This window comes from Aotus nancymaae, unplaced genomic scaffold (genome assembly GCF_030222135.1).
Source record: "Aotus nancymaae isolate 86718 unplaced genomic scaffold, 86718_ANA_hifiasm-v0.15.2.pri h1tg000008l, whole genome shotgun sequence".
Taxonomy (NCBI): Eukaryota; Metazoa; Chordata; class Mammalia; order Primates; family Aotidae; genus Aotus; species Aotus nancymaae.
The window spans coordinates 36,392,210-36,408,001 of NW_026988419.1; the positions used below are offsets into that span (position 1 = coordinate 36,392,210).

At 37.2% G+C, this 15,792-nt stretch overlaps 1 protein-coding gene across 5 annotated transcripts in view; it reads left to right on the top strand.

Moving 5' to 3' along the window:
* The window catches only part of ANKRD44 (ankyrin repeat domain 44), a 348,906-nt gene that overhangs the window by 156,468 nt on the left and 176,646 nt on the right, over positions 1-15,792 (top strand). For all 5 annotated transcript variants that reach the window (XM_021667764.2, XM_021667769.2, XM_021667768.2 and 2 more), the window contains exon 3: positions 14,416-14,494. In XM_021667764.2, the coding sequence (XP_021523439.1) occupies positions 14,416-14,494 (79 nt within the window). The remainder of the gene's footprint in view (positions 1-14,415; positions 14,495-15,792) is intronic.

The window sequence follows — 15,792 nt, forward strand, 5'->3', positions numbered from 1 at the left end:
GAAATGTCAGATATAGGTGATGGGGAGGAAGGCAGCAAACCACATTGCCATGTATGTACCTATGCAACAGTCTTGCATGTTCTTCACATGTACTCCAGAACCTAAAACGCAATAAAATATATGTATTTAAAAAAAAGAATCAGGTGAAGTACTGTGTGGAAGAGCAATTGGCAATTTTATGAAGCATTAGACAAATTACAGTTAATTATTTAAAACCTACTACAAGATATTGAAGTCTTTGGACAGGAAATAGTGTCCAATGCTTCACTATTTGTGATTACTTAAGAATAGCTTGTGTTAGAGCAGACGTTTCTTTTTTAATAGGAAAGTCTTTTATTATTTACAAGGGAAATTTTATTTTCTTGTTTCTAAACTGCAAGTATTGAAACACAGTCTAACAGAGTAGAAAGTGAAGAATGCCCATAAAATTATTCACCCAGAGACAATTAGGGTTAACATCTGTGTCTTGTGCCAATGTGATATCTTAGGGCCAGAAAACTGCATTGGTGATTTTTATTATGAGTATTATACACAAGCTCTGTTTCTAAAATATATACCTGGAGGTTGAAAAAAACTTGGAAAGAGCTACTAATCATTTCTGTTAAAATGGTTTTCTATGGACCACAGAAACTGTTCTATATACAAGCTTTTGCTTTTAATTCAGGGAGTGGAAAGGAAGAAGGGGGAACCCCATAGCTAGGAGTTATTGTTATGTCCAGAGCAGATGCCTTTGAGCATCTCCTTTCATTGCACAGTTTGTTTCTGTTTAACATTTTCTAACTCTGTGTGTGTGTGTGCATGCGCACGCGTGTGTGCTCTTTGCTGATGGGTATGTTTAATCTAGTATTAGTCTACTATAATAGAAGATCCCCTGCCTGGAGTCAAGAAAGCAAGGTTCTTTCAGACTCCATAAAGGCAAGGACCCTGTTCCTTGAAGGCTGCTGCATCTTCAGGTCTGAGCATGGTGCTTGGCAGATGGTAGATCCTCAGTAAATAGTTTTGTATATTGTATGAAAGAAAGATTCCACCATTGCCATCAAGAGCTATGTGACCTTCAGCCAGTCAATTAAACTCTCCGGATGTCTCTGATGTCCTTCCAGTTTAAGTTTAAATATTTTATAAATCTAGCTTCCTCTTCTGTGATTTTGATTCTGACACTGTATGGTCATTTATCTGATTACAAATTTTCACCACTGCTAGCCTCTTACAGGTGTGAAAAACTAGCAGCTGCCTTCTTTTCACCCTTTCATCAATAGGAGATAGTTTCCCAGCTGATTATGTTATTTTCCTAGTTATCTGCCTCTCATTAATCTATGTTTGTTTAATAAATTGGTTAATGAATTAATTAAAAGAGACAGTGAGCCTGTGGTGGGGCCCTAAATGAAACTAGACTTCTTGCCTCACTGGTTAGAGCAGTTCCAATCTGTGGGCTTCTTTAAATACACTTAGCAGTAAAACATTCCCACCATGTGTTCAAGAATTATGGCTTGAATGGAAAACTGTTCAGCAAATGCATTAAGTTTAAAGACACTCCTTTTTAATATGCTTGGGGTGCTGCACAGAACAATTGTGAACTTTATTAGCTTTTAGGCTGCAGGGGAAGGTGGTACTCTGAAGACCTGCTTGATTTTCATCAGAAGCTCCTGATGATTGTCTTGGCAGTGGGTGGATGTATATTCCTGTTTCGCTGGCATCAAAGCACAGTGTCTTGGCCGGTTTTTCATTCTGTGTGACTTAAGGACCAGAGCCCTTTCCCATGTTCTGTTTTCACTGGCTCTCAAGAAATATTCCTGGCCAAGTGCTATCAGGGCCTCACAAATAGTTGGTACTTCATCAACCTTCCCAGCAGAGACCACTTTAAAAGGGCTTCTGTCACTTCGGAATGTCTGGGCACAGTGGTAAGATCCCAAGGGTCCGATATCAATCCAGTGCTGCCATGTTGCAGTGTATCCAGAGGTTTGGCACAAACCATTTGCCTTTCCACTTGTACTTAATTTTCTAGATTTATTTTCTACATCTTTTCTCGGTAGATATTTGTCAAAGCTTTCATTTAGGAAATAAATAACCTTCTAAGAGATTTTGAATAGGAATCTTGGTTGTGCCTATTTTTAAAGCCTGTAGCTTTAATCCAACAGGCCATTCTTTTGTAAGAACTTCACTTTTACATCCACACATGACCAGAACATAACATGAGCTGCCTCTAAATTAACGCATGATTGGTTAATTCGATTTTGCTATTTCTTTTCTTCTATGAACTGAATAAATTTTGTTACTTAGGGGTATTTTTAACTTTCAAATATGACTTTTTTATGTGACACAAGAGTATGTGTTTTTTTTTTGCCTGCTTATGTATTTATGAAACTGCTTTATTGAAATATAATTGACATATAATAAACTACCCATATTTAAAGTGCATAGTTTGTGAAGTTTTGACATATGAAACCATTGCCATGATTGAGATAATGAACATATCCAGTACCCCAAAACTTTCCTTGTTCCCCTTTCAAGTCCCTCCCTGTTACCCCTCCCAGTCTCTCCCTTAGGCCCCTCAGGCAACTGCCAATCTGCTTTCTGTCACTGTGTATTAGATTTCATTTCCTAGAATTTTATGTAAGTGGATTTATACAATATGTACTTTTTTTTTGCATGACTTGTTTCACTTGCACAATTATTTTGATTCATCCATGTTGTGACATATATCCATAGTTCATTCCTTTTAATTGCTGAGTAGTGTTCCATTATGTGGAAATAAGTTTGTCCATTCATCTACTGATGGAAACTTGGATTACTTGTAGTTTTTGGTTATTACAAATAAAGCTGTTATGAATACTCATGTTCAAGTCTCTGTATGGACCTATGCTTTCATTTCTTTCGGGTAAATATCCAAGGGTAGGATATCTAGCTCATATGGTAGGTGTATGTGTAAGTTTTTAAGAAATTGCCAAACTGTTTTCCGAAGTGACTGTATCATTTTCTACTCCCACCAGCAGTCCCTGAATGTTATAGTTACTCTACATCTTCACCAACATTTGGTATCATTAGTCCTTTTAATTTTAGCAATTTTAATAGTAATATGATTTTAATTTGCCTTTCTCTAATGACTAATGATGGTGAGCATTGTTTTATGTGCTTATTTGCTATCTGTATATCTTTGGTAAAATATCTGTTCAAATCTTTTGCCTACTCTTTAGTTGGATTGCTTGCTTTCACAGTTATTGAGAGTTATTTTGTAGGTTCTAGCTAGAAGTCCTTTATCCAATATATGCTTTACAAATATTTTCCCCCAGTCTGTGACTTATCTTCATTCTCTTATCAGTGTGTTTCAAAGAGTAGACATTATTTATTTTGATAAAATGGCATTTACCAATTTATCCTTTTATTGATTTTGCTTTAGTGTCATATCTAGAAATTGTTGCCTAACCCAAGGTGAAAAGTTCTCTCTTATGTTTTCTTTAGATATTTTGTAATTTTAAGTTTTACATTTAGTTCTATGATCCATTTTGATTTAATTTTTGTTGAGGATTCAAGGTATGTATAAAAGAAGTTTCTTTTTAAAAATATGAATATCTCATTGTTCTAGGGCCATTTGTTGACAAGGCTATTCTTCACCTGAGAGTTTTCTTTGTAGCCATACCATATTGTTTTGATTACTGTAGCTTTATAATAAGCCCTAAAATCAGGTAATGCTAATTCTCCAATTTTGTTCTTCTTATCTGCTTATACTTTTTACATACAAGCCTTTTGCCCTTGGGTCTGGAGGATTTAGGGCAAGCATGCTAATTATAATGGAGAATAGCTTTCATTATATTTTCCAAGGCTTGACAACATTCAAAGCCAGCAAGAGCCTGAACAACAGAATCAGATCTGGTTTTGAATCCTGGTTCTACCACTTAACTAGCTTTGTGACTCTGGACAAGTTACTTGTCATCTCAAAATCTCAGGCTCCTCCATAGTGAAATGGGGATGCTCATATTTTTACCTCACAGTATTGTTTTAAGGATCAAATTTGAAAATATAAAATCTCTGATACAATTTTTGCTCAATATACATTATTTTATTTTTAGAAATTAGTGCAATAAAAATATCCAATGTCTAGTTATATAAGGCAGATAAATTAAAAATGTCTTTGGCATTCTCATTTTTCTTATTGTATCATTTTAAATTCTTGGGAGTGATGCTTACTTAGTTTCAGGAGTTAGCTATCATATTGAGGGTATAACTTATAATTTGAACATGGTTAGAGATAGGAAATATACCTATATTTTGAAATAGAAAATTTAGAGATAAAAATATACCTATATTTTATATATAGGTTTAGTGATAGAAAATATACCTATATTTTCTGTATCAGGAATATATATCCATGTTACATTCAAATGCATGGATTATGATACCAACAGAATATGATGGTTGAATACAATTGTGTGGTGGTGGGAGTGTGTGGGGGCAGAGATTTGCTGTCACCTTTGAGGCATGGGAGGCTGCATGCAAAGAAAATCCAGCTTCATGAGACAGTGCATGCATTTGGGATGAATAAGGGCAGTAAGTCTAAATTTTTCTCTTATGGTAACTTGGGAGAAAACGTTGATTCATTTCTATTGTGTCTAGGTGAATGCGTAACTTGAATTTTCATTGAAAATTGAATTAAACAGTATTAAAAACTCCACACATCACAAGGAAAAGACTAATAAATGAATTTTACAGTGGGTAAAGATACATATAGGTAGTTTGCAGTTGAGAAAACCAGAACATACTATGTCAAGCATAACATACTGGCAGAGTAAGAAAGCCAATAGCATCAGATATTGGCGAGGATATTAGGAAAAAGAACTAATATGTAACTGGTGGAAATATAAATTAGTAAGACTATTAATGCTTTGAAAGTTATGTAGTGATACCTAATACAACCAAATGTGGGTGTACCGTAATCCAGCGCTTCCTTTTTTGGGCATCTACTTCAGAAAAATTCTCACATGTATGTAGAGAGACTTGTACAAAGATGTATGCTGCAACACCATTTGTAATAGTGTTTGAAGAATTAAAAACAACCTAATCACTTCCCTCCTTCTTTCCTTTTTCTCTCTCTCTCCTTCCCCCAGCTTTCTCTCTCTCTCTCTCTCTCTCACACACACACACACACACACACACACACACACACACACACACTTCAAATTTTCAGAACCATTTGCATTTCTGAACATGGCACTTTACCCCTAAAGGTATTTTTTAAAATTAGAGTTCTGAAGGAGATGTAGAAAAATGTTAACATGTTCATTTTTGCTGGTGGGCATATATCGGACTGTATTTCTCTGTATTTATGAGATGTGAAAAATCAAAAGTAAACATGAAAAATTTCAAAAGAAACATGACATTTGTTTTCTGTCTTTCTCTTTCCTTTATTTTTAACCTTCTTTTAATTCCCCACCTTAAGACCAAGTATTCTTCCCATTGTGTGTCTTGTTTGGGTCCTAACCTCATGTAATTTGAAATACCTCCAAGGTACTTGTTATGTGTATGTGTTCAGAGTTTCTTTAGACATCTTCTTGCCTCTAGTGATCTCTGTTCAATATCAAATTAAGCTAGTTAGGCCTAAGTTGTCAGTTATCTCCTAGCTTCTTTAATTTTAGTGGGAGTTTGGGAGTTGGACTGACAATTGTGACTTAACTTCTGCTGCTGCTGCTTTTTTTTTTTTTTTTTTTTTTTTTTTTTTGAGGCAGGGTCTTGCTCTGTCACCCAGGCTGGAGGACAGTCATGTGATCACAGTTCACTGCAGCCTTGACCTCTTGACCTTTTGGGCTCAAGCAGTCCTCTCACCTCAGCCTCCCAAGTAGCTGAGATCACAGGCATGTGCTACACACCTAGCTAATTTAAAAAGAAAATTACTTTTTAAAGAGACGGAGTCTCACCATGTTGCTCAGCCTAGTCTCAATCTCCTGGGCTCAAGCCATCTTCCTGCCTCAGCTTCCGTGTTGGAATTACATGCATGAGTCACTATGTCAGGCCCAAACTTAACTTCTGTACTTGATAGGCTTGTTTTCTTAATATTGCTCCATCTATCTGTCTTTGTATGTAAGATATTCACAGATATTCATATATAGAGAGAAATGTTTGTTTTAGTGTATGACAGATACTTAGAATGCAGATTAGATCATTTACTTCTAACTGAGAATTTCCAAAGTATGTACCAATTCTTAATCTTCAAAACAGAGGCATAGGGTGCCCCCCAGTCTGCCTGTCTACACAGTAGTTTTAGCTATCAGAATGGCCTCTCTGCCCATGTCAAACTCACTTTGCATGTACATTCTTCGAGTTCCCTATTTTCTTTCATCTGCTTCTTCTTTGGTAAACAGACAACTCAAACTTCCTCTGCCAGATCGCTCTATGACATCCTGCAAATTTAGCTCAGACCCCTGCTGGCTGTGTGTGTCTTTGGCTATTCATAGAATGGGAGGGTTTACCATCCTTCCTTCTGGAGGCTCAGACCCCTGCTGGCTGTGTGTGTCTTTGGCTATTCATAGAATGGGAGGGTTTACCATCCTTCCTTCTGGAGGAACCAGGGTCTTCCCACTTCTCATGTGTCTGAATCTGTCTGCAAAGACTATGTGGAATTGGAGCTACTGGGTGATGAAAAAAGACCTTCCTTTTTGTGATGCTTGGACAATCTTTAAAAACTATGCTGAGTTAAAAAACTCAGTGTGTGTTAATATTGCTGCATCTGCTTTTGGGTTATTTCCCCTCTTGTGTTCATGGGTGTTGTAAAGGCCTAGTAACTATTCAACTATTGGTCATCACAGTGAGTCTACTTGGGCAAAAGATAGAAATGAATGCAAATAATGCACTTAGCTTGGCCACTAGGAGCTCTGGTCCTGCCCTGGTCCTGGATTCCAGTTTTGATCCAGGAACTATGCCTAAGCCAGCCTGTAAGATAGAGGCTAGGCTTTCTGACTGACCCAGAAGGCTGGCCATTGAGGGCTTCCAAGATTCCCAGATAAGCTGGAACCAGTAGGATCATTAGGGAGTTCTGGGCAAGATGTGTTTATTTCCCAATTCAGAATATATATATATTTTTTCTTGTCGGTTGAGACTACTGCCCAGGCCAGATTGGATATGGATGGGTTTGGAGGAAGTATCCACTGAGATTTTTGTCTCATTGCATTTGATAACGTTCACAAATCATTTAACGTCACAGATATCACTATTTGCCACTTCCCTGTTATTGTTTTTATTCTAATGTCCTACATTTAGAAACTGATCAGTGGACTGCAAGTTTCTTTAGGGTGAGAGGACTAGGTATTTTAAATTTTATATCCCTAATATGTACCACAATGTCTGGTATATTATAGCTTCTAAATAAACATCTATGTCTAGATAATATGCCTGAATAAGTGATTGCAAAACACACCCCAAAGTTCCTGTGCTTATTTTTCATTTCTCCTACCCTTTCTTTTTTCACTCTTTGAGTTTTGATCCCTCTTAGACCAAAGTTTTAGGTGCTATTTAGCATCATGTTTTGGTACTGCTTTCCATGATACTTGCTTCATATCTCTTCCGGCAAATCCTGTTTATTTTTTGAAAATAGTGGGGTTTTCCCCCTTATGCTTTCTCCTTTGTGCCAAGTTATTTTAAATGTCATGCCTCATCTCCATCTGATTCTTCTGTGATCTCAAGTTCTTGCTGGTTCTTCAGTCTGCTGACTCTTGCTTATGGCTAATATTTCCACATGAGTCTTGTGGCTTATGAGTTCATTTTCCATGAAGATTTAATCTGTGGATGTCCCAGGTTGCCTGGATTGAGGGCACATCTATCCAGTTAGGTTTTGTTTCTTCTCCTCGGGATGTTAGGAGTATCGTTGGTCTAAAACTCATTTTTGTGCATAGTTTCAACTTGAAAGCTTCTGGAGGAAAAAAAAAGTAAATTCCTGGACTATAGAGGCAATATGAATTCAAAACTCTAAACCACATGAGGGCAGACTCTGGGAATGTGAATGCTCGGTGGAAACATTTTTATTCCACTCATTTTTATTCCAAGGCATCTCTTTGCCATCTGCCTATATGTTTGTCATTGTTTTTCTTTTCCAAGCCCACTGTTTCACTTCAGGAGTCTTTCTTCAAGGTCACTTCAAGGGTCTTTCTTTACTTGGAGGTTGCAGTTCTAGTTCTTTGCCTTATATCCTATCCCCAGCAAGTTTAAGCCGCAAGCCCCTGTATGGACCTATCCCTGCACTATTAAGTTCATGTGCTTCCAGCTTTGGTTCTCTATTTACTCTCCATTTCTGGGTCCTTTCTATTTAATTTCTTGTAAGCTCATTTAAAATGGTGTTTACTGTATGTTTGTCATATTTTCCTCAGGATTTCTTAGGGATCATAGTAGAAAGGTTTTTAGTATATCACGTGAACTTCTAAGATGATGTTCTTGCTTTCATTTTTATAAAGAAAAAATTTTCAATTTGGGAACCAGTACACCTAATTCTTTGACATCAATTTGCCATGTTGGGTTAAGTCATACAATGTCTCCTAGGCTCAGATTCTTTTTTTGTTTGTTTGTTTGTAGAAAGTGATATCTTAAAGAGAGAGAGAAACAGGAGAAGGAGAGAGAAAGAAACAGCTAATTCTCACACTGAGCGAGAGATTCAGAAAGATGGAATCCAGGAGAGGAAAGCAGCTTCCATGAGAGTGTTAGGGAATATAGAGAGATGGAGTTTAGGAGAAGACAGGCTTCCATGAGAGAGTGTGGAAGGGGACTCCAGAGGGAAAATCCAGGAGAGAGAAAGACAGCTTCCGTGAAGGGAGTGTTCGTGGAAGGGGACCCAAACATGGAGTCCCCTTAGGCTTAGATTCTTTGTCTTTTAAATGGTGATAATAAGACTTAAGGGCCGGGCTCTGTGACTCACCCTTGTAATCCCAGCACTTTGGGAGGCTGAGGTGGGTGAATCACAAGTTCAGGATATCAAGACCATCCTGGCTAACATGGTGAAACCCTGTCTCTACTAAAAATGCAAAAAATTAGCCAGGCATGGTGGCATGTGCCTGTAGTCCCACCTACTTGGGAGGCTGCAGCAAGAGCATTGCTTGAACCCAGGACGCAGAGGTTACAGTGAGCCGAGATCACACCACTGCACTCCAGCCCAGGTGACAGAGCGAGACTCCATCTCAAAAAAAAAAAAATGACTTAAGAACACAGTTATAAAAGGTGTAACTCCCTTGATAGGAATGCTTTGAGATGGAGTAGTAGAATAGTTGGGCAAGTATTTGGAAAAAATAAAAATAAAAGCACTTCATAATAACCAGCTAGATTTGTTTCTTTTTCTAGATACTTTAATTATGTCATTGGGCTAGAACGCATTTTAACCAGTATTATGACTAATATTCTCTTTTCTCCAGAGCCTTTGCCCTCCTTCTGTCATTGCATCTCCTACTCCAGTAGTTTAGCTTATGGCAAAGTAGAGTGACCTTCTACTTAGGCAGAGGACCTAGTGCTACCTCCTGGCTGATTTCTGGCTATCCAGCATGGTGATTACTATGGCTCAGTCATTCATGCTTTGACTCATGATCAGGTGTTCCTTGTTAGGAGAGAAGGTATTAGCAACCCTTGGTCAATAGTGGAAATGCACTACTATGTTGGTTAAGGTCTTAATAGCACATGTGATTGTTTCTATGGTTTTGCTGCTTTGGAGAACTAAAGGACTGCTGCCTGAATGCAGCCTTCTTTGCAGTTACCTGTCTGTGCCATGTCACTAAAGGAATCAATTTGCACAGTTGTCCTGGAAACTACCAGAAACCTTTAAACACATAGGAACACTGGGATTCATAATCAAGAATTTTTACAGTATTCATGTAACACACCCTTTTTATATTATAGAAACTTTGGTTTGAACAAGCTGTGTTATAAAAGGGGCCACAGAATCAGCAAAACCAGTCATATCATGACAGGCCAGCCAGATTTGCAAGGCAGGGAGGGATTTTGGAGTTTTCTTAGCTTTCTATTTGAGGCCAAGATCTCAAACAGAGTTGCCTTTGCTTCAGGTCAAATGAAGTCATAATTTGGGTTGGAATAGTCCCTGTTTAAATCACTTAGGCAGAGTTTAATTCGTTGAAACAAACCCTGAAACCAGTTCACAAAAGAACATATAATTACATAGCTTTTTATCCAAAAATCCCAGTAGAAAAATTTAAATAGATATAGTGAGGATTCAAAAGGAACATGAGGCTAAAATGGAAAATACATCTAGGGATATCAACAAATAAAAAACATTTGTGAAAATCTGTTCTCAGCTTATATAGTTCATTATACAAATTAATATACTTGATTCTCATTAAGCAAACATGATTTCAAATACTGAATCTTTATTTTCAAAGATAGGGTGATATATCTATAACAAGGTTGATCATAGTAATATGCTGAATTTTCCAATGCATACCATTATTTTATAGTTGCGTGACAGCCCTATTTTCACTTTTCCTTAGTAATTGCCTGCAGCCATACATAGACAACAGGAGTTTCCAGTGAATGCAAACTCCTTTTTGTCTACTTAATGTTAGCACATTCTTTATAAAACCTACTTACCAGACTTTCTAACAAATAGACTGGTTTGAAGATCAATTTTTGTAGTGTCCCCTGCCTGCCATCTGTTTTAGATATTAGCGAGTCATGAAAAGTCTAAAAGAAACAATCTGAGAGAGAGAGAGAGAGGAAGAGCAGAGGGTCTGGATTGTCAGAAAATTGAATCACATCCTTGGGCTAATCAAGGGTTTTTAAAGGTATAATCAAGTTATAAATGGAATAATGATTAAAATCAACAGTGAATCCAAGAACCTTGAAACTAACATGCATGCTAGTTTTAGGATAAACCTTAAAGACATAGCAGATGGGCTTTGGTTACCATTGCTATGGATTAGTCAATGGAAGTTAGTGGAAGAAGCTATACATGTAAACGAGTTAGTTCAGCCAATTTATACTGAGTACCAAGTATGCTGCTACCATGGGGATAAAGAAGAGTGAGGCTGATTCTTTACTTCAGGAAGTTTTCAGTCTTGGAGGAAAGATATCACACAACTCTATGCAGATGACAATAATGGGCTTAGTATGGAGCACTGCTTTGTACTTATCTCCTGCTTGCCTAGGGCTTTATTTACTTACAGGATCTTTATTCCTCTTATCAGTCCTCTACGGTAGATATTATTATCAGCAATTTACAGATGAGGAAGCAACATTTTTTCCTTTGCATGTTACCATGCTGCCTCTTAGCACAATCTGTTAAATGCCTTGCCAAAGACACAGACTGGAGTTTGCTAGGTGAAGGTCAGATCTTGACTATGCTATATGCCTGTGGAATCTTGAGGACATTTTAAATTTTGAGCTATGGTCTTCTTATCTATAAAACAGAGATAATATCAACCTTAGCTCTCAACCTTAATGTTGACATCCTCAGAAAGGCCTCACCAACCACTCTTATTCCTATCTTCTTAATCACAGAATCCCATATTGTGTTTTAGTTTTGTCATAACCCCTGTCACCATCTGAAGCAATCTCATGTGTTATCTAGTATACTATTGTCAGTCTTCCCACTTGAATGTGAGTTTCATGAGGGTAGAGACCAGGCCTGTTGCAGTCATCATCCCTCTGTCCCCAAAATTGGGTTCCTGGCACAGAGTAAACGTTCAATAAGTATTTCATGAACAATTACAAGCATAGAAAACAGAAAATGACTGCACTTATGTTTAATGTTCTTGTGAACTATTCCACTATGTTTCCTTAGAAAGAAAATAACTTTGAGAGAGAGATCCAAGATGGCTGATCACTAGCAGCTTGGGCACGTAGCTCCCAGTGAAAGCGCAGAGAACGAGAGGATGCCACACTTTCACACAAATATTTGTTGCTCACGGACCAGGAGATTCCCAGCGTAGGAGCCCCACGGGTCACCAGATGACTCTTGTGGCTGGCGTGGCAGTTTTGCTGGCACCTTAGCGCAGCAGTTCTTGGTGCAGAGTCCAGAGATTCCTGGGCAGAAAAGCACCATCAATCTTAACACCGCTGTTTTGGCCGGCACAGTGGATTGCTCAGATTTCGGTGCTGGGAATCAAAAGTTGGATGTCCGCTCAGAGACCTAGTTAGAAAGTCAGTAATTACAAAGATGACAGAGGGATAAATATATAATGAAGGGAAGAAACCAGCCTAAAAAGGCAGAGAATACTCAAAATCAGAATGCCTCTCTCTCTACAGGGGATCACAATTCCTCATCAGTAACGGAACAAGGCTTAATGGAGAATGAGTGTGTTCCAATAACAGAAGCAGGTTTCAAAATGTGGGTGATAAGAAACTTCTGTGAATTAAAAGAACTTGTTCTAACCCAATGCAAAGAAACTAAGAACCTTGAAAAAAGGTTTGATGAAATGTTAACGAGAATGGACAATTTAGAGAGGAATATAAGTGAATTGATGGAGCTGAAAAACACAACACAAGAACTTCGCGAAGTATGCACAAGTTTAAACAGTCAAATTGATCAAGCAGAGGAAAGGATATCAGAAGTCGAGGACCAGCTCAGTGAAATGAAATGAGAAGACAAGATTGGAGAAAAAAGGATAAAAAGAAATGAGCTGAGTCTCCAGGAAATATGGGACTATGTGAAAAGAGCTAATTTACATTTGCTAGGTGTACCTGAATGTGACGAAGAGAATGAATCCAAGTTGGAAAATACTCATCAAGATATCATTCAGGAAAACTTTCCCAATCTAGCAAGGCAGGGTAATATTCAACTCCAGGTAATACAGAGAACACCACAAAAATATTCTTCAAGAAGACCAACCCCAAGGCACATAATTGCCAGATTTATTAGGGTTGAAATGGAGGAGAAAATACTAAGGGCAGCCAGAGAGAAAGGTCAGGTTACCCATAAAGGGAAACCTATCAGACTTACAGCAGATCTCTCAGCAGAAACCCTGCAAGCCAGAAAAGAGTGGGGACCAATATTTAATTTCCTTAAAGAAAAGAACTTTCAACCCAGAATTTCATATCCAGCCAAACTAAGCTTTATAATCGAAGGAAAAAGTAAATCTTTTGTGAACAAACAAGTACTTAGAGACTTCACCACCACCAGGCCTGCTTTACAAGAGCTTCTAAAAGAAGCACTATACATATAAAGGAACAACCAATATCAGCCTTTCCAAAAATATATCAAAAAGCAAAGAGCATCAACACAATGAAAAATGTACACCAACTAATGGGCAAAACAGCCAGCTAGCATCAAATGGCAGTATTAAACTTATATATATTCTAATTGGATAAAAAGCCAAAACCCATAGGTATGCTGCATCCAGACCCATCTCACATGCAACAATACACAAAGACTCAAAACAAAGAGAAGGAGGAAGATTTACCAACCAAACAGAGAGTAAAAATAAACAAATAAACAAAAAGCAGGAGATGCAATTCTCGCCTCTGATAAAGTAGACTTTAAAGCAACAAAGAGCAAAAGAGGCAAAGAAGGACATTACATAATGGCAAAAGGATCAATGTAATAAGAAGAGCTAACGATTCTATAGATCAACCAGACAGAAAATTAACAAGGACATCCAGGACTTGAACTCAGACCCGGAACAAGTAAACTTAATAAACATTTATAGAACTCTCCACTTCGAATACACAAAACATACATTACCACCTCACACCTATTCCAAAAGTGACTACATAGTTGGAAGTAAATCACTCCTCAGTAATCGCATAGCGTTTCATAGGTTTAAATGAAATATTGGTTGGCTGCTTGTTTGTTATTTTCTTCCCTTATTCCTTCCTGTCTACATCATTAAGTATAATTATTGGTATAAAAGAGGTTTTCAATACCCATTACTAAATTGCATTCTAGCCTGGGCAAGAAAGCAATACTCCCATTCTCTCTCTCTCTTTCTCTTCCTTTTTCTTCCTCTTCTTCATTCTTTTTTTTTTCTTTCTAAAAAAAAAAAAAGAAAATAACTTTGAACTGCAATGTTTTTTCAAACACATTTACTTGGCATATAAATCTAGGGTGTGCATATATATGGCATACGTGCTTGAAAATAACTATTGAACTATGTTGCTATAGTAGATTAGTTTTTTTTTTTTTTCCATCTGAAGGTTTGGAAATACTGTAAGTTGAAATTCATCATGCAGTACATAATGGTCCATTTTTGACCTGAGCTGGGCTTCAGTAAAAGGAGCAAGTAGCCAAATACCAAACACAGACACAGAAATGGAATCTTTTCTTATGTGTAACTAGAGGGTGTGTTGAGAGAAAATGCATAACCAGAAATCACTTGAATGTTTGGTCTTCACGCTCTTCCACATGCATTAACCACAGAGTGAGTGACATGTCTTACTAAGTCTACAAAAGGGACCTCCAGCTGCGACTGACCTGTTGTATGTCTTTGACGTTGTGTATTTCAGGATTCTGAGAAACGAACCCCGCTTCATGTGGCTGCATTTCTGGGAGACGCAGAGATCATTGAACTCCTGATTTTATCAGGTAAATAATCAGTATACTCAAAAGGCAATTGCAAATAAAAATTTAAATAACCGGTTTACTAGATTGACTACTACAGTGAACCCAGGCAAATTTCTTTTGTTATGTTCATGGGAGTTTATTTGACAGGTGATTTTGTCCTTACATAAAGGAAAATGCAAGAAATTGTTCTTATTGAAAAATGACTTCTCCATTAAAATTTTTATATTACTCTGAAAGTCTGATTCCTGGATTTCTAGTCAGGCCCAGCATTGTAGATGAATTCAGTTCACTGTAGATGAATACATTTGGATATATTTTGCTTTTTTTTTTAAATTATAAAAAAGGAAATAAAAGAAAACTAGTTTAAAGTCTACATGAACATAAACTTATACACACTACATATAGTGAGTATATATGCACACTATATAAACATGCTATATAAACACTATGTTTAGCATGTATATACTGTATGTGATATATACATTCTTATAAACACTATAGTATTATACACTATATATGCTATTTTACATATGCACACTGTATATATGCCATAAAAATGCACACCCTAGATTTATATGCCAAGTAAATGTGTTTGTATATTTACATATATTTAAGTTGGGTTGCAAAACAATACTGTTATGCTTATGGATACGTGACTATGACTATGACTATGTCATAAAAGTATAAAAACATGGAAGGTGAGGAACCATATTGATTGCTGGATAGTGGTTACCTCTAAGTAGGCAGGTTGAGTAAAAAAAAGTCTTCAGGGAAGGCTATAAAAGAACTACTACAACTCTCTATAAAATATTTTATGTTTAAAAAATTGGAAGGGAATATGGCAAACATTTAAGTCTGATTTGTGTTTATACTGGTCTTTGTGATATTATCCTCTTTATTTTTCAATGTATTTAAAATATTTCATCAGATTTTAAAATGCCAATGGTTTTATTTTTGGAAACCTATATGCTCAGTGTATCTCACCAAACAGGTTTCCAAAACCATTATATGCTTTCTTCCTTGAGTGTTTGCTAGACAAGTGCTGGAATGACTTGAGCATGTGCAAATGTCTCACCGTAGATTGTTCACAGACAGGCTGTCTTTCTTCTTCCTCCTTTATGTTTGAGACATTAACATCTAGAGGACGGGCCTCTGCCTACGGACTAGTCCAAAGGCCTATAATAAGCTTTTGCCTTTGTTTGCAGTAAGTAAAGGGGAACTGTAGCATCCTAAAGTAAGCTCTGCAGAGGTAGGAGCTGAGACATGCATTCAAGCAGATGTGGCAAACACTGTGGACAAGAAACGAGAATTGTGCTGTG